Source organism: Cervus elaphus, chromosome 4 (genome assembly GCF_910594005.1).
Source record: "Cervus elaphus chromosome 4, mCerEla1.1, whole genome shotgun sequence".
NCBI lineage: Eukaryota > Metazoa > Chordata > Mammalia > Artiodactyla > Cervidae > Cervus > Cervus elaphus.
Window position 1 is genome coordinate 65,419,818 of NC_057818.1, and position 18,015 is coordinate 65,437,832.

At 51.1% G+C, this 18,015-nt stretch overlaps 1 protein-coding gene across 1 annotated transcript; it reads left to right on the forward strand.

Annotated features, from left to right (window-relative positions):
• Positions 1 to 254: 254 nt before the first annotated feature.
• On the forward strand, positions 255 to 13,311 carry RDH13 (retinol dehydrogenase 13). Its single transcript, XM_043900246.1, has 7 exons — positions 255 to 452; positions 2,737 to 2,855; positions 4,962 to 5,117; positions 7,703 to 7,807; positions 8,979 to 9,191; positions 9,971 to 10,072; positions 11,888 to 13,311. Exons 1-7 carry the CDS (start codon positions 388 to 390, stop codon positions 12,130 to 12,132), a joined length of 1,005 nt encoding a protein of 334 aa, XP_043756181.1. The 5' UTR covers positions 255 to 387; the 3' UTR covers positions 12,133 to 13,311.
• The last annotated feature ends 4,704 nt before the right edge of the window (positions 13,312 to 18,015 follow it).

Consider the following 18,015-nt stretch of genomic DNA (forward strand, 5'->3'; position numbering starts at 1 on the left):
ATCCTGGGTCGGACTTTGAAGCTGAGCGAGTGTGACGTCATTGGAACCGCGTGTAGGCTCCGCCCCCGAGGCCCCGGCCACGCCCCGGCTCCAAAGACTACCTTTCCCCGCTGCAGCTGCGCTCGCAGTCGGTCCCCATAGGACCCGCCCCTGGAGGCCCCGCCCCCGAGGCCCCGGCCGCTCCCCGGCTCCAGAGACTACCATTCCCAGCAGCAGCTGCGCTCGCAGTCCGTCCCACGGGCACCGCCCCGCCCCGCCCCTTCCGGAATCGCGGGGTTCCCTCGGCGTGCGCCCTTCCGCACGTGGGGCCCGGGCGGCGCGCTCCTGGGGCAGACGCCGGGCGCGGGCGTGCGGGCGGCTGCGGTCAGACTCCCACTCCGGCCAGGCATGAGCCGCTACGTTCTGCCGCTGTCCGTGCTGGGCACGGTCGTGGGCGGTGCCGTGCTGCTCAAGTGAGTTCGCGCGGGTCTCTCAGGCGCGGTAACGGCGGGCCGGTGGGCTTGGACAGGGAGGGAGGGCCGGGTGGAGATCGCCAGCTCCTCGCCCACCCGGGAGTCCTCCTGTCCACTCATCCAGCAGTGCTCCCAGAGAATGCGGGGACGAGCCTGGGCCCCGAGCGGGCAGGTCACGGCCCAAGGTCGGCCAGAGAAAGGGGCGGATCCGGGCCCTGGTAAACATTTTGGTCTACTTGCTTCCGGACCTTTAAAGGATTAGTTAATTCGTTCGGCAGATACCTACTGAGCACCTCCCATATGTCACGTCCTGGCCCAGATGCAAGGAACGTGTATGTCACCTAAGCTCTCATTGTCCGGAATCAGAGAAACAAATTAGAACTGTCCAATTCAGTCAATGAAAAGATCTTTATTGCGTGGGATATACACATACGACAGTTCTTTCCTGTGGTTACTGGGCTAATTCACTTAATCAAAACAAGACGGGGTCTAAGAGGTACAAACTATTAGTTATAAAATAAACTACGAGGATATATTGTACAACCAGGGGAATATAGCAAATTTTTTATAATTGATATAAATGGAATATAACCTTTAAATATTGTAAAGCATTATGTTGTACACCTGTACTGTATATAATATTGTATATCAACTATTGTTCAATATAAACCTCCCCCCCCACTCCAAACTACAATACAGCAGCCAAATATTCCATAGCAGCACCATTCAGTAGAACTTTCTGTGAAGATGGAAATCTTTTACATTCGCCCTGGCTATTACAAGCCATGCGGTGTGACTACTGAGCACCTAAAAATATAACCGTGTTATGCTTGTAGTAACAGTATTATACTGTACACTTAAAAATTTGTTAAGACTGTAGACCTCATGTTAAGTGTTCAGGATTAGCAATATGTATTTTATTACAGTTACTCAAGATATTAGCTGGGACTTAGGCCAGAAAGTGATTGCAGTATTAAAGTATCTTTTTTTCCTCTCTCATAAGGGGTTGAAGGATAGACTGTTAATCTCTTTGAATAAATATGTTTGGGCTTGTTCATCTGCTCTGTGATGAGGCTTCGTTTTGAACTTGTTCCTCCTGATCCAATAAAGTCTTTTGTGTAGCTGGCTGGTATCTTGTTTTTTTATAAACTCCTGAATTGTAAATATTAACCACCTATTTTTTGAAGGCTCTAAGAAATGGAAATAATTTTTCCTTATAATAGAAATCTTCGGGAAATTTCCTGGTGGTCTGGGGGTTAGGACTTGGCGCTTTCACTGCCGGGCCCTGTGTTCAGTCCTTGGTTGGGGAAGTAAGAACCCTCAAAGCAGAAGGCGTGGCCAAAAAATTCATCGGCTGCTGTTTTTATTTTTATTCATGCTGATGTCTGTTAGTTCTGAAAAAGCTTAAAAATAATACTAATAAAAAATACCAGCTTGGGAAGAATAAAAGAAAGCTGAATGCCCTGGTTGGGGATGGGGAATATGACTATTTTTAATTAAAAATGACCCTCTTGTCTGGAGAGGACACTGTTTCTCTGGCCAGCTTCCTGTTGGTGACATTTAGTTTCCAGTGTTTAGCCTCTGGAGTATGGACACAGTCGCAGAATAAGGCCCTCCTGCCCTCTCTTCTGGGTACATCCTAATGCCCAGAAAGTATGACTGTTTCCTTACCTGTCCAAGGGGACTCTGCAGATGCCACTGAGGACCTCCATGATGGGAGATGATCACCAGGTGGCCCCAGCGTCGTCACAACGGTACTCACAAGAGGGAGGCGGGGGAATCAGAGCCAGGGACTTGACGCTGCTGTGTTGCTGACTTTGAAGGCAGGGGAAGGGGCCACGAGCCCAGGGATGCAGGCGGCCCTTAGAATCTGGAAAAGGCTCGGGAACAATTCTCAATTCTCCCTTGCGCCTCCAGGAACACAGCGCTGCCGACATCTCGGTTTTAGCCTGTGAGACCCGTCTCGGACTCTGACCCGCAGACTCTAGGGAAACACCACTGTGTGGTTTTCACCCACTGAGTTCCTAGTGACATGTTACAACAGCCGGAGGGGTTGAACACAGGGGTCTTTATCAGCTAACGATGGTTATGATGAGGAGGCTCCCCAACACCAGTGGTGTTGAGTAACCACAGGGCTCCCTTGGGTTGTGTGATGTTGTTCCCATCTTTCCGCTGGGGGAACACAAGCTCAGAGCGGTCCCTTGCCTGAGATCGTAACTGTCAGGGGTCTCTGCGGTGAGAGTGGACAGACAGATGGAACTGACCTCCCGTTTCCTACCTCCAGGGACTTTGTTGCCGGCGGGACTTGTCCCAGCAAGGCCACCATTCCTGGGAAGACTGTCATTGTGACTGGTGCCAACACGGGCATCGGGAAGCAGACCGCCCTGGAGCTGGCCAAAAGAGGTGGGCACCTGCTTCTCGGCCCGGGGCTCGGGCGCAAGATCTGGTGGTGGACGATGGGATTCCCCTGGGGATGTTAAGATCTGGTGTTAAGACCTGGGGGGTGGACAGTGGGATTTCCCTGGGGGTGTTAAGGCTTCTGATTCTTTCGGTTTTGCAAGTGGCAGAAACAAACGCAGGCTGGCTTACGCCCCAGAGCCTGGTGTTCCTGGAAGGGGGCGGGTGGGTCCAGGGGCTCAGAGGAGCCCGTGGACACTCAGCAGTTTCCGGTTTGGGTTTTTCTCTGTATCAGCCTCACCCTCTCCTATGCTAGTTGGACCTACTCCCATTGACTGGGTCGGGGCCTGGGTCAGAGGTTGGGAATAAAAGACTTGACTTCCGGCTCTTCCAAGCTTACTGATCAGGTCTTTAATAGAAAGAATTCCCCCTTCGATTTGGGTCTGTTTGATGTTTTTCTCATGGTGAGAGTGGGCTTATGGAGACATGTCCTCCTCAGCACACAGATCTCTCTCTCTTAAAAATTTATATATTTTTGGCCCCACTGTGTGGCATGCAGGATCTTAGTTCCCTGACTGGGGTCAAACCCATGCCCCTTGCAACAGAAGCTCGGATTCCTAACCACAGGACCGCCAGGGGGTTCCCCACAGAGCTCTCTTGAATTTAGAATTGGTGGGGTTTCTGGGGGGACAGGTAGGAGAGAGGGAGGTGTCCTGGTTTTGTTTGAACAACTGGAAGACCAGAGTTGGGAGGGAGAGGCCGGGGCAGGCGTGAGGGCTCGGGGAGGCTGGGACCTCTCCTTGGGGGGGTTGAGTTGTGGTGGGTCCCTGCTGGATCAGCCAGGCCCGAGCTGCGTGTTCGCCCCAAGGTTAGTGATGGGGGCCATGATGGGCGGTCCTCTGCCCCTGCGCCTCATCACACGGGGTTTCCCCAAGGGAGGGGCAGGTGTTCCTTTCAGGACCAGGGGAGACCGGAACTTGGGCCGACACACCCACCGCTGTCCAAGGGCCGGGCTGGCCCTGCGAGGACGGAGGAGCCCGGACTTGACGAGCTCTGCCCTGGACTGTGTGATGGGGCAGCCCGGTGTGTGAGGCGGCTGGTCCACCCCGGGGGAGCCCCAAAGACCCACACAGTCAGCATCGTTGTTGCCCATCCTTCTCTCAGTCCCTGCTCCTTCTCACTTTTTTAATTTGAAAAAAGTTTTTTTTTTAAACTGCTGTATTAGGATTTAATTCACACGTTTAAAATATACACTTCTGTGATTTTTAGTATATTCACAGAAATGTGCAACCATTACTGCTCTCCACTGTATAACATTTTTCATCACCCCCAAAGTAAAACCTGGGTCCTCTAAGCTATCATCCTCTTAATTTCCCACCCTCTGCAAAGCTAGGAAACCACTGATCTTCCTTCTGTGGATTTGCCTCTTCTGGGCATTTCAGATTAATGGAATCATACACTGCCCTTTTATGTCTGCTTCCTTTGAGTGAGTGAGCATCATGTTTGTGAGGCTCACCATGGTCTGGATGTTTTGCGATTTCCTTCCTTTTCATGGCTGAGTAATATTCCACTGATGGATAGACCATGTTTCCCTTATTCATGTACCCCTTAATAATTTTTTTTTCCCCGACCCTGCCGCCTTCCTGCCCTATTCTTCCTCTCCCAACCTGCCCCCCTGCCCCCCTTAATAATTTTTTAAAAAATATTGGAGTAGATTTTGTGTTAGCTTCAGTTGTGCAGCAAAGTGATTCTGTTTTACATACACATGTATCTATTCTTTTTCAAATTATGTCCCATTTAGCTGATTACAGAATACTGATCAGCATTCCCTGTGGCCTCCAGTAGGTCCTTGTTGGTTATCTATTTTATATACAGTCGTGTGTATATGTTAGTCCCAAACTCCCAATTTATCCCTCCCCTCCACGTTCATTCTTCCCTCGATGGACATTTGGGGCGTTTCTACCTCTGGCTGCTGGGAATGGTGCCGCTGTGTACGTGTGAGTACATGGTTTTGTAAGGACTTATGTTTTCATTTATCTTGGGTACGTACACTTAGGAGTGGATCTTTCTTATGTTTATTAAAAAATTTTTTTTCTCGTCTGGCTCTTCCAGGAGGCAACATCATTCTGGCCTGTCGAGACATGGAGAAGTGCGAAGCGGCGGCCAAGGAGATCCGAGGGGAGACCCTGAATCACCGCGTCAACGCCCGGCACCTGGACTTGGCCTCTCTCAAGTCCATCCGAGAGTTCGCGGCGAAGGTCGCTGAAGGTAGGACAGCGGCCGCTGGCCGTGCGAGGGAGGGCTTGAGCGGCCAGGCGGTGAGGAGGGGTCGCACCAGGCAGGTCCTAGAGCTGAGTGTTGGCCACTGGCTGTTTTTGTTCAGTCTTTGGGTGCAGATTTTACATTTTTTTCTTTTCGACATTTTCACGTTTATATATTTGTCATTTTTACATGTGGGAAAGCAAATCAAAGAATAACATTTCACGACATGTGACTATTATATGGAATTCAGATTGTGTTTTATTTTTTTGGCCACACTGCATGGCTTTTAGGGTGTTAGTTCCCGGGCCACAGATTGAACCTGCTCCCTGGGCAGTGAAAGCTCAGAGTCCTAACTCCTGGATCGCCAGGGGATTCCTGGAATTCAGATTTTAGTTTCCCTAAAGGTTTTTTTTTTTTTTAAACTGGAGTATAATTGTTTACAATGTGTTTCTGCTGTAGAAGAATGTGAGTCAGCTATATGTTCACACGTATCTCCATAAAGGGTCTTCCCTGGTGGCTCAGTGGTAAAGAACCCGCCTGTCAATGCAGGAGATGTGAGTTCAATCCCTGGGTCAGGAAGATCTGCTGGAGAAGGGAATGGCAACCCATTCCAGTATTGTTGCCTGGAGAATTCCATGGACAGAGGAGCCTGGCGGGCTATAGTCCATGGGGTTGCAAAGAGTTGGACAGGACTGAGTGACTCAACGACAACAAAATCATCCCTGTAAAGTTTTATTCACACACAGCTGGGCCCATCCAGCTGTTTCCATTTTGTCTGTGGCTGCTTTAGTCCTGCGAGGGCAGAGCTCAGTGGAGACAGACCAAATTGCCTGCAAAACCAAAGGTATTTGCTGCCTGGCCCTTTACAGAAGAAGGTTACCGAGTCCCGCTCTCCAGGAAACCCAAGTCCTTCTGTCTGAGCTGGGCCCCTGGGAGAAGCAGAGGCCGGGAACGGATTTGATGTGTAGGGAGGCAGAGGAGGAGTTAACCGGGAGGAGAAGGGCAGAAACACCGAGTCACCCACTGTTTGCTCAGGCTATCTGGCGCTGAGGTGACTCCGGGGACACAGACATGAGTCAGATTCAGGCTCTGTCTCTGGAGTGACCAGGCCGTGTCAGCCGTGAGGACAAGTGACTCAGAGGGGACCTGCAGGCGTGATGCGGAGCACCCAGAAACACCCACCTTCTCCGCTGGGCGTTTCCTGCTGCAGATCCAGAAATCAGGCTGGCGTTTCTTTGCACTTCCATCTCCCTGATGGCTGACTCACTCTTCCTGCTGCTTGCCACACGGTCTCGGAACCGCTTACATATTTATTTATTTTCTGAACAGGAATAAGATTTGCAAGCTTAAACGTTCAGAAAGTGCAAATGGGGATACAGGAGAACATCTTCCTGGCGCACCCGCCACCCGCTCCCTGGATGCTGTCCTCAGATGGGTTCACTGCTTCCCCTGCTCTGTGTCCTCTGGGGACCGTTTCTGCGTGCATAAAGCCAGCGGGGGACACACCTGCCCGTGGGTCTTTTGTATAAACCACAGCCTGTTACACAGCCGGTCCTGCCCCTTGCTGTTTGTCCCCCGTTTTCCCCGGGAGATCAGTGCAGGTGGAACTTTTTCCTTTGATTGTGTGGCTGTCTTGTGTATGTTTGTTTCTTTCCCTGCCACTGTGGGACTTGCAGGATCTTAGTTCCCGACCAGGGATTGAATCCATGAGCCTTGCTGTGGAAGCGTGGAGTCCTAACCACTGGACGCCAGGGAATTCCTGTGTGCGTGTGTGTGTTTAAATTTTTATTGAAATATAATTGACTTACAGTGTTTTGTTAGTTTCAGGTCTGCGGCAAGCTTGAGCTTTGATTTACTTACATACACACGTGAATGCTCACACAAATATATGTTTTTTAAGATTCTTTTCTATTCTAGAGTATTACAAGGTATTGAGTATAGTTCCCTGTGCCATACAGAAGGTCTTTGTTGGTTATCTATTTTATATGTAGTAGCGGGTATGTGTTAATCCCAGATTCCTAATTAACCCCTCCCCCTGCACCTTGGTAACCGTTTTTGATGTAAGTTTTTGGTAAGTTTTTGATGTCTGTGAGTCTATTTCTGTTTTGTAAATAAAGTCATTAGTATCCTTTTTTTTTAAGATTCCATTTTTAAGTGAGAGGATGAGATGGTTGGATGACATCGTTGACTCAATGGCCATGAGTCTGAGCAAACTCTGGGAGATAGTGAAGGACAGGGAAGCCTGGCGTGCTGCAGTCCATGTGGTCTCAGAGTCGGATGCAAACTTAGTGACTGAACAATGACAACATATAAGTGATATCATATAATTTTGCCTTTCTCTGGCTCACTTCACCTAGTATGATGATCTCTAGGTCGGTCTCTGTTGCTGCAAATGGCATTATTTCATTCTTTTTTATGGCCGAATAATATTCCATTGTACTATGTCTTCTTTATCCATTCCCCTGTTGATGGACACTTAAGTTGCAGAAAGTACTTTTTGAGTGGATGAAGCCATCCCACCTGGCAGGTTCTGTTACCCATTTCACAGAGGGGGAAACTGAGTCCCATTTGTCCTCACCCCTGTTTTCCAGAGGAGGAGCATGTTCACATCCTGATCAATAATGCGGCTGTGATGCGGTGCCCCCACTGGACCACCGAGGACGGCTTTGAGATGCAGCTTGGCGTTAACTACCTGGGTGAGGCTGCGGGCTGAGTGGCATCAGCCTGAGATGTGGGTGAGGGCCCCCATGGACTAGACGCAGGCTCCGGGAGGGGTCTTCCTCCACTCTCCAAGGCGGCCATGCGTGGGGTCACTTGGCAGCTCGGGGAGCCCCCTGTTCACGGCTGGACCTTCAGTCCTTCGGACCTTTCATCAGGCTCTTGGCCTCTTGTCCCTTTGTCTGTCTGTCCTCCAGTCTCTGTCCTTCACTTGCTGTGTCTGTTTATCTGTTGTCACTCTGAGCCCATCAATAGGGCTGAGGGACATCGGGTAGACATCAGTCATACGGGATTAGGGGCTACCCTAATGACCTCGTTTAAACTTTATCACCTTTCTGTAGAACCTCTCTCCAAATAAGGTCACACTCCAAGGTACTGGAGGGTAGGACTTTTTTTTTAGGGGTACTTGGGAGGTGACATGGCTTCCCTGGTGGTTCAGGTGGTAGAATATCTCCCTGCAGTGCAGGAGACCCGGGTTCGATCCCTGGGTGGGGAAGAGCCCTTGGAAAAGGGAATGAGCAACTTGAGCACGCACAATTCACCCGTAACACGTGTGACTATCTTCATCCGCTACTGGCTGGGACTCAGTTATGTGACCTGGTGGAGCTGCAAGGGAGACTGGGAAATGTCGTCTTTTACTGGGCAGTCTCACGGGTAACCCCAAATTCTATCACTGGGAAAGAAACGGAGAGAGGATTTTGAGAGACAGACGGCCCTCATAGAGGGTTATCACAGGACTTTGTGATAATTAGTTGTGGGGACTGTCTTGTGCGTTGCAGGATTTTTTATTTTAGGTGCACCACAGGGCTTGTAGGATCTCAGTTTACTGGGCTGGAATTGCACCCAGGCGGCAGCAGTGAGATCCCAGCATCCTAACCGCGAGGCCCCCAGGCAACTCCTGCACTGGGGGATTTCTAGCCGCGTCCCTGGCCTCCACCCCTTAGGTTGCAGTAGCACTCCTTGTACGGTCCACAGCCGTGATGATCAAGATCGCCTCCAGACTTTGCCAAATGCCCCCTGGAGGGCAGGGGGGACCCTGCTGAGAAACATAGGTTATGGAAGGAGGCACTAAGGTGATGATGTTCTCAGTAGGGTCCTACGCCCGGGACAAGAATTCAGGAAAAGTTGTCTCTGTTTTCCTTCTTCCAGGCCACTTCCTTTTGACGAACTTGCTACTGGACAAGCTGAAAGCCTCCGCCCCTTCGCGCATCATCAACGTCTCGTCCTTGGCCCACGTTGCTGGGCACATAGACTTCGAGGACTTGAACTGGGAGAAGAGGAAGTACGACACGAAGGCGGCCTACTGCCAGAGCAAGCTGGCCGTTGTCCTCTCCACCAAGGAGCTGAGCCGGCGGCTGCAGGGTGCGTGTGGCCGAGCCTCGCTGGGCTCCCCTCTCCGTTGGCTCCGAGCCTGAAACGGTCCTGCCGTGACCCTGGGCGAACGGGAGGTCAGGCAGTGGCTCCAGGACAGCAGGCCAACCCATGCCACACGTCCCATCAGCTCCCCGCTGGTGCCCGAAGCAGACATCACTAATTGATTGCTGCACTCTCCTCTGCTCATCCCATGCAGGCACCTGAGCCTTTGCTGTTCCAGGCCAGTGGAGCTCTGGCAGCATCTGGAGATGCTTTTGGCTGTCCGTCTGGGGAAGAGGGGCGGGTTGGGAGATGTTCCAGGCATCTCGTGGGCAGGGGCCAGGGGTGGTGCTCAACATCCTGCAATGCACAGGATAAAGAATGATCCCAGCTCAGCGTCTGTAGTGCCAAAGCCGAAGAGCCTGCCCTTTGCCCTTGCTTCTCAAAGAGGGTCTGTGGACCGGCAGCGTGGGCTCACCTGAGCGCTTCTCATAATTGCAGCATCTCAGACCCCCCCCCGACCACTGCTTCAGAGTCTGGGTGTGGAGCCTAGCCGTCTGGGCTTCTCCAGCCCTCCAGGTGATGCTTACGCACTCAGGTTCAGAGGCTTTGCTTTGGGCAGCTGTGAGACAGCTGCCGTGCAAGATAAAAGCATGGATGTGAAAGTTTCAGAGCAGGAGGGTGATGTAGACTCGGGGGAGTCCTAGATTCCAAGGCGGGCAGCGTCAGCCTTCCGGGTAAGGGGTGGACCTGCCGTCTCTTTGCCTCACTCTTCCCTTCTGTCCCAGGCACGGGCGTGACTGTCAACGCCTTGCATCCCGGCGTGGCCAGGACAGAGCTGGGCAGACACACGGGCATGCACAGCTCCGCCTTCTCCAGCTTCACACTCGGTAAGTCCCCTCCCGGCCTGGGGTCCCTTACCTGAACCCCTGTCCTCCCAGCTTGGGGCCCAGAGCCCTCCCTCAGTGTATTAGGGTTTTCCAGGGAAACTGAACCAATAGGGTATACAGGGGTATTTAGAGAGATTGACTAGGAGGGTTTGGCTCATGCATCTGTGCGGGCCAAGAAGTCCCAGGACCAGCCCTGTATGTCGGAGGCCTAGGAACGCTGGCCCTGCACTTCCAGCCCAAACCCGAAGGCCCGAGGACCAGGGGAACCGCTGGTGTAAGTCTCAGGCTGACTTGAAAAGCCAAGAGGGGTGGACGTCCGGGCTCAACGTCCCACCAGTTAACTTCCCAGTGCCCGCCCACCTTGGGAGGGTGGATTTCACAGTCTACACACACCCTCACAGATACCCCGGAAACAGTATTCTCCCTGCTCTTTGGGCATCTCGTAGCTCAGTAAGTTCACACATACATTTTCTCTCTCTTTTACCTTTTGGCCGCTTTGCACATGGGATCTTAGTTCCCTGACAAGGAACGGAACCTGTGCTGCCTGCGTTGGTAGCTCCGAGTCTTAACCACTGGACCATCAGGGAAGTCCCCACACATAAAACTAACATCACACTCGGAGTCTGTCTCAGGGGCTTTTTCTGCTTTCCCCTGGGTCTTCCCTGGTACCAGCTCACATCATGTGTCTGTCCAGCTGCCAGCCTCAGAACACCCTGGGAAACAGGCCAGAGCCTTGTGTTGTTCAGTCGCTCAGTCATGTCCAACCCTTTGCGACCCCATGGACAGCAGCACGCCAGGCTTCCCTGTCCTTCACCATCTCCCAGAGTTTGCTCAAACCCCTGTCCATCGAGTCAGTGGTGCCATCCAAGCATCTCATCCTCTGTTGCCCCCTTCTCCTCCTGCCTTCAGTCTTTCCCAGCATCAGAGTCTTTTCTAATGAGTTGGCTCTTCATGTCAGGTGGCCAGATTATTGGGGCTTTAGCTTCAGCATCAGTTCTTCCAGTGATTGGTGAGAAAAGTGTTTCAGAGGAGGAGGTCATGGGGCTGACTGCCTGGAGTCCAGCCATGCGTGGGATAGCTCCAGTTTCATCCCAAACTGGCTGGGCCACCCAGGGAAGAGACTTCTTTCCAAATCCCTATTTCCTTGTCTGCCAAGTAAGGCTCATAGTAGTACCTGTCTCACAGTGGGGAGGACTAGATGAGACCACCCTGAAGAGGGCCAGCACAGTGCCTGGCCCAGATTTAGGCTGAATAAATAGTGAGAGCTTTATAACTAGTGTTTGTTATCCTGGCACACATCTTAGTTGCTGGCGGCTAGGTATCAAGAATCTTAAGCTGAGGCTGGCACTGGAGATAACACACAAAAGTTAGTTTAAAGAGAGATCGGGGTGGTGGGAGTACTTCCTTGCTGGTCCAGTAGTTAAGACTCTGTGCCTCCACTGCGGGGGCCACAGGTTCAATCCCTGGTTGGGGAACTAAGATTCCATGTGCCACGCATGGTGCAGCCAAAAACAAAACAGAAAGAGAGATCGGGTGGGGTGAGGACTTGGACCTTCCATTTGCCTGGGAAAAGCCAGGGGGGCTTCCTGGAGGAGGCAGCTTTCAGGCTGGTTCCTGCATCTGGAGCTGGTTTGTCTGGGCAGGGAAGGGAGCTCCTGTGTAAGGAACCAGAGGGGCAGAGGCCTGGACGTGAGCTCCGTCGGGCTCCAGGGACCCTTCTGGCTTTGGTGGGCCCTGAGCAACCCGGGGTGAGGTGGGCTTTCTGTACCTTCTTCTCTGAACGTCTGGACTGAACTCTCTGTGGACGGACTGCAGGGCCCATCTTCTGGCTGCTGGTCAAGAGCCCCCAGCTGGCGGCCCAGCCCAGCGTCTACCTGGCCGTGGCGAAGGAGCTGGAGGGTGTTTCTGGAAAGTACTTTGATGTACTCAAAGAGAAGGCTCCGGCCCCGGAAGCTGAGGATGAGGAAGTAGCCAAGAGGCTTTGGGCTGAAAGTGCCCGCCTGGTGGGCTTGGAGATGTCCCATGGGTCCACTGAGAGGGGACAGCCGCTTCCGGAATAACCGCTGGGAACCTGGCTGGAAGCCGCCAGGAAGGCAGAACCACTCCTGTGGCCGGCAACCAACCAAACCTAGCTGTCCTGCCCGCAGCATCCACCAGGTGGCAGTATTGACAAGGGCCCGGCTAGTCAGAGCTACGGGTTTCCCAGTAGTCATGTTTGGATGTGAGAGTTGGACCATAAAGAAGGCTGAGCACCGAGTCTTTTGAACTGTGATGCTGGAGAAGACTCTTGAGAGTCAACCAGTCCATTCTAAAGGAAATCAACCGTGAATATTCATTGGAAGGACTGACGCTGAAGCTGAAGCACCAACACTTTGGCCACCTGATGCAACGAACTGACTCACTGGAAAAGACCCTGATGCTGGGAAAGATTGAAGGTGGGAGGAGAAGGGGATGTCAGAGGGTGAGATGGTTGGATGACATCACCGACTCAACGGACATGAGTTTGAGCAAACTCTTGGAGACAGTGCAGGATGGGAAGCCTGGCGCGCTGCAGTCCATGGGGCCGCAGAGTCAGACAGGACTGAGCGGCTGAACAACAAATTGCCCAAGGGTGCTGCCTGCCATGCCTGCGGCTCCCTCTAGGTGGTGGCGTTGCCTCTTCTGGCTGCAGTGGATCGGCCCCCAGGTGAGCACCCGGCCCGGGGCTGGCGGCACAGTGTGCCCTGCTGCCGACAGGTGAGGCGGGCCAGTGGACGCCTCCTTTGGGAATCCACACCAGGAGTTTTGGGGGCGGTGTCACCTGCCTCTGGTGGGGACCATGCCTGAGACAGGATGGCCCATGGGCAGGTTTGTCTGACGCCGCTTGAGTGGGTTCGTGGTCCTCTGTGTGACTGTGTGACCTCTGATCTCCTGTCTCAGCCTTGGCTTCCCCAGCCGTTCACTGGACTACCTCATCACATGGGGACGAGCTTCCCCTGGCTCATCACCTTCCTTGCCAGTGGCTATTTACTGAGGCCCTGCTGCATGCTGGACCCTGGTGAGGTGCTGGAGACGCCCCCTCAGGAACAGACCCTGTTGTTTCCATATCACACTGGTGACATCCCAGGGTGGGGGCGGGCAGTGAGGAACCGCTGAGGAGCCCGGAGGCCCGGGACCACGACCATCACCCCAGTTCCTGTGGGAGCTTCAGTCACAGACTCTCCAACTTGCTCTTTGATTAAAGAAAAGCAAAACTGTAACTGAGTCATAGGTTTCATTTTCTTCCTTTATGTGTGTGTGTGTGTGGCAGGGGCAGTGCTAAGGAGCTGGCCTGAAAGAACTTGTATTTATTACATTTAGAGAATGGGCTGTTGACTTAACTATCTCCAGGGCAGTAACTGGCTCAGAAGTTCAGACTTTTGGAGACTAAAGGGGCCCGTTCCTCCTTTCACGTGCTGACAGCCCTTGAGGTCTGGGCACCTTCCGACTTAGAAGCGGGGCTGATGCTCTGCTTGGGCACAGTGTGGGGGGGACCCCATGGAGCTCAGTTATCGAGGTAAAACGTGTCTTAACGTTCAAATGTTTAATACTTGGGAGAACTGTGGAGGCCACATCCTACGATGCGCAGAAGGGCAGAGAAGGACCCTGTCCCAAATGCCATCAGTGCCGAGGGGGTGGGTGGGAGGAGGAGCTGAAGACGCCCCAATGCTCCATGGACACGGCGAGTGTTGCTTCTGTTCCCACGTTGGGTGGACAATGGCCAGAGGACTGGTGTGGGGTGACCGGGCCCACCTCCCCCTCTGTGCCCGCTGTCTTCTCACTGTGTGGGCTGTACCTGGACACTCACTCCTTTTTTTTTTTGAAAGACAACGGGATTAAAATGAAAAAATTATTCGGTTGTGTCGGCCTCTTTCATTCGGGAGTGAGGGCTGTCTGCTGTGGTTGCTCCGTGGCAGGTGGGATCTTAGTTCCCCGACCTGGGCTCGAACCCACAGCCCCCACTCTGGAGGCGCTGGACCACCAGGGAAGTCCCTTCTCTCTTTTTTTTAAGGGCTTCTTGATACCGCTTGGCTCATCCAGACAATCCAGGATCGTCTTCCTCCTTTGACATTGGCTGTTAGGAACTTGAACCCATCATCCACCTTGCTCCCCCTTTGCCCTGTAAAGTAGAAGGTTCTGTGGATTAGATTGTGAACACTTGGGGGGCACCCACTTTTCTGCTGACCACACTGTTCTTTTCAAAATCCTTAAGCAAAAGTCCTTTTTGCTTAAATTAAGAGGAATCATCAGCTTCACCAAGGTTGTTGGCAAGCAGATCGACTGAAAAGAACAGATTTTTAAAATCACAAACTCCCCACTGCTTTCAAAAAAAAAAAAAAAAATTGGGCTGTGTTAGCAAGAAGAGGGGCTGGAATTCAGAGTCTGAATCCACAGCTCGCTCTCTTTCTGGGGGGAGGGTTATATGTCCAAATGTCCATGAGAACCTCTGACCGCACGGAGATTTGTCTGTTACATACATGCAAGCAACCTGCGGCTCACAGCTGATGCTAACCACAAACCTTCACAACCAACATCCGCTTCCTTTCTGAAACTGAGAAACCCCGAAGGCCACAAGTGTTGAGTCACACATCAGCTTCACCCTCGGCTGCTTCTCTGAAGGCTTTGAGGTGGTTCACAAACCCAGCTACCGCCTTCAGACGGACGGAAGACAATCAAACCGATCTACAGCAAGACGGGGCAAAACAAAACCCAAACGTGCAGAAGGAGCCCAGAGAGCAGACTGTGGCAAAGTCGTGCATGGACCCGCCGTGGACGGGGTGCTCGGGTGGGCTCTTCACCACGGGAGACCAGGCTGGGGTCACGTCCTTCATGCTGCCCTTTGGGGCTCGGGAGCTGTGTTGGGATGGTTTGGACTACCGATCACGGGACACAAAGGGTTTAAACTGAACTGACGTGTGCACACGACCATCTGTAAAGTAGATGGCTAGTGGGAAGCCGCTGTGTAGACAGGGAGCTCAGCTCAGCGCTCTGGGACGACCCAGAGGGCGGGATGGGGGTGGAGGGAGGTTCCGGAGGGATGGAATATATGTATATCTGATTCCCGTTGCTGTCTGGCACAAACTAACACCCCATTGTAAAGCAATTATATTCCAATTTTTTAAAAAGGGTTTAAGCTGAGCTGACCTTCACCCTGGGCAAAAGCAAGAAGGAATTCCATTTCACGGAAGTACAAGCCCAGGGCTGTGGCAGGCTTTGGGTTCAGTACCATCCTGAGGATTCCTCCTGCAAGGCGGGGTCCAACAATTACTGATGTCACCCCGAGGCAGGGCTCTGTGGCCAGTTGAATGGAGGTGCTTCCCCTAAAAGGTACATCCGGCCCTCCCCCCGCGCCCCCCACCCTGTACCTCTGAATGGAACCAATTCGGAAAAAGGGTTTTTTAAAGATTTTTTTTGATGTGGAGCATTTTTAAAGTCAATAAGGAGTTCAGGATCTGAGCCACAGTCAGCTCCCGGTCTTGTTTTTGCTGACTGTGTAGAGCTTCTCCATTTTTGGCTGCAAAGAATATAATCAATCTGATTTTGGTGTTGACCATCTAGTGATGTCCACGTGTAGAGTCTTCTCTTGTGTTGTTAGAAGAGTGTGTTTGCTATGACCAGTGCGTTCTCTTGGCAAAACTCTGTTAGCCTTTGCCCTGCTTCATTCTGTACTCCAATGCCAAATTTGCCTGTTACTCCGGGTGTTTCTTGACTTCCTACTTTTGCATTTCAGTCCCCTATAATGAAAAGGACATCTTTTTTGGGTGTTAGTCCTAGAGGGTCTTGTAGGTCTTTATAGAACCGTTCAACTTCAGCTTCTTCAGCATTACTGGTCGGGTATAGATTTGGATTACTCTGGTATTGAATGGTTTGCTTTGGAAATGAACAGAGATCATTCTGTTGCATATTGGGCACCTACCAACCTGGGGAGTTCATCTTTCAGTGTCCTATCTTTTTGCCTTTTCATACTGTCCATGGGGTTCTCGAGGTAAGACTACTGAAGTGGTTTGCCATTCCCTTCTCCAGGGGACCACGTTTTGTCAGAACTTCCACCATGACCCATCCGTCTTGGGTAGCCCTACACAGCATGGTTGATAGTTTCATTGAGATAGACAAGGATGTGGTCCATGTGATCAGATTGGTTAGTTTTCTATGATTATGCTTTTCAGTCTGTCTGCCCTCTGATGGAGAAGGCTAAGAGGCTTATGGAAACTTCCTGATGGGAGAGACTGACTGAGGGGGAAACTGGGTCTTGTTCTGCTGGGCAGGGCCATGCTCAGTAAATCTTTAATCCAATTTCCTGTTAATGGGCGGGGCTATGTTCCCTCCCTGTTATTTGACCTGAGACCAAACTATGGTGGAGGTAATGAAGATAATGGCAGTCTCCTTCAAAAGGTCCCATGCACTAAGACCATTCAGGTGTGACCTAAATCAAATCCCTTACGATTATACAGTGGAAGTGACAAATAGATTCAAGGGATTAGACCTGATAGAGTGCCTGAAGAACTATGGATGGAGCTTCATGACTTTGTACAGGAGGCAGTGATCAAGACCATCCCCAAGAAAAAGATGCAAAAAGGCAAAACGGTTGTCTGAGTAGGCCTTACAAATAGCTGAGGAAAGAAGAGAAGCGAAAAGCAGAGGAGAAAAGGAAAGATATACCCATTTGAATGCAGAGTTCCAAAGAATAGCAAGGAGAGATAAGAAAGGCTTCCTCAGTGATCAGTGCAAAGAAATAGAGAAAAATGATAGAATAGGAAAGACTAGAGATCTCTTCAAGAAAATTAGAGATACCAAGGGAACATTTCATGCAAAGATGGGCTCAATAAAGGACAGAAATGGTATGGACCTAACAGAAGCAGAAGATATTAAGAAGAGGTGGCAAGAATACACAGACGAACTATACAAGAATATCTTCACAACCCAGATAATCATGATATTGTGATCACTCACCTAGAGCCAGACATCCTGCAATGCGAAGTTAAGTGGGCCTTAGGAAGCATCACTACAAACAAAGCTAGTGCAGGTGGTGGAATTCCAGTTGAGCTATTTCTAATCCTAAAAGATGATGCTGTGAAAGTGCTGCACTCAATATGTCAGCAAATTTGGAAAACTCAGCAGTGGCCACAGGACTGGAAAAGGTCAGTTTTCATTCAAATCCCAAAGAAAGGCAATGCTAAAGAATGCTCAAGCTACTGCACAATTGCACTCATCCCACATGCTAGTAAAGTAATGCTCAAAATTCTCCAAGCCAGGCTTCAGCAATACGTGAACCGTGAACTTCCAGATGTTCAAGCTGCTTTTAGAAAACGCAGAGGAACCAGAGATCAAATTGCCAACATCTGCTGGATCGTCGAAAAAGCAAGAGAGTTCCAGAAAAACCTCTACTTCTGCTTTATTGCCTATGCCAAAGCCTTTGACAGTGTGGATCACAATAAACTGGAAAATTCTGAAAGAGATGGGCATACCAGACCACCTGACCTGCCTCTTGAGAAATCTGTATGTAGGTCAGGAAGCAACAGTTAGAACTGGACATGGAACAATAGAGTGGTTCCAAATTGGGAAATGAGTACGTCAAGGCTGTATATTGTCACCCTGCTTATTTAACTTATATGCAGAGTACATCATGAGAAATGCTGGGCTGGAAGAAGCACAAGCTGGAATCAAGATTGCCGGGAGAAATATCAATAATCTCAGATATGCAGATGACACCACCCTTATGGCAGAAAGCGAAGAAGAACTAATGAGGCTCTTGATGAAAGTGAAAGAAGAGGGTGAAAAAGTTGGCTTAAAACTCAACATTCAGAAAACTAAGATCATGGCATCTGGTCCCATCACTTCATGGCAAATTAATTGGGAAACAGTGGAAACAGTGAGAGACTTTATTTTTGGGGGCTCGAAAATCACTGCAGATGGTAACTGCAGCC

Bases quoted from the DNA above. Each gene is read 5' to 3' on its own strand.
- RDH13 (XM_043900246.1), top strand. From the start codon at position 388: ATGAGCCGCTACGTTCTGCCGCTGTCCGTGCTGGGCACGGTCGTGGGC. The intron at 9,192-9,970 runs GTGCGTGTGGCC...CTTCTGTCCCAG, and splicing joins GCTGAGCCGGCGGCTGCAGG to GCACGGGCGTGACTGTCAAC. The intron at 10,073-11,887 runs GTAAGTCCCCTC...GACGGACTGCAG, and splicing joins CTTCTCCAGCTTCACACTCG to GGCCCATCTTCTGGCTGCTG.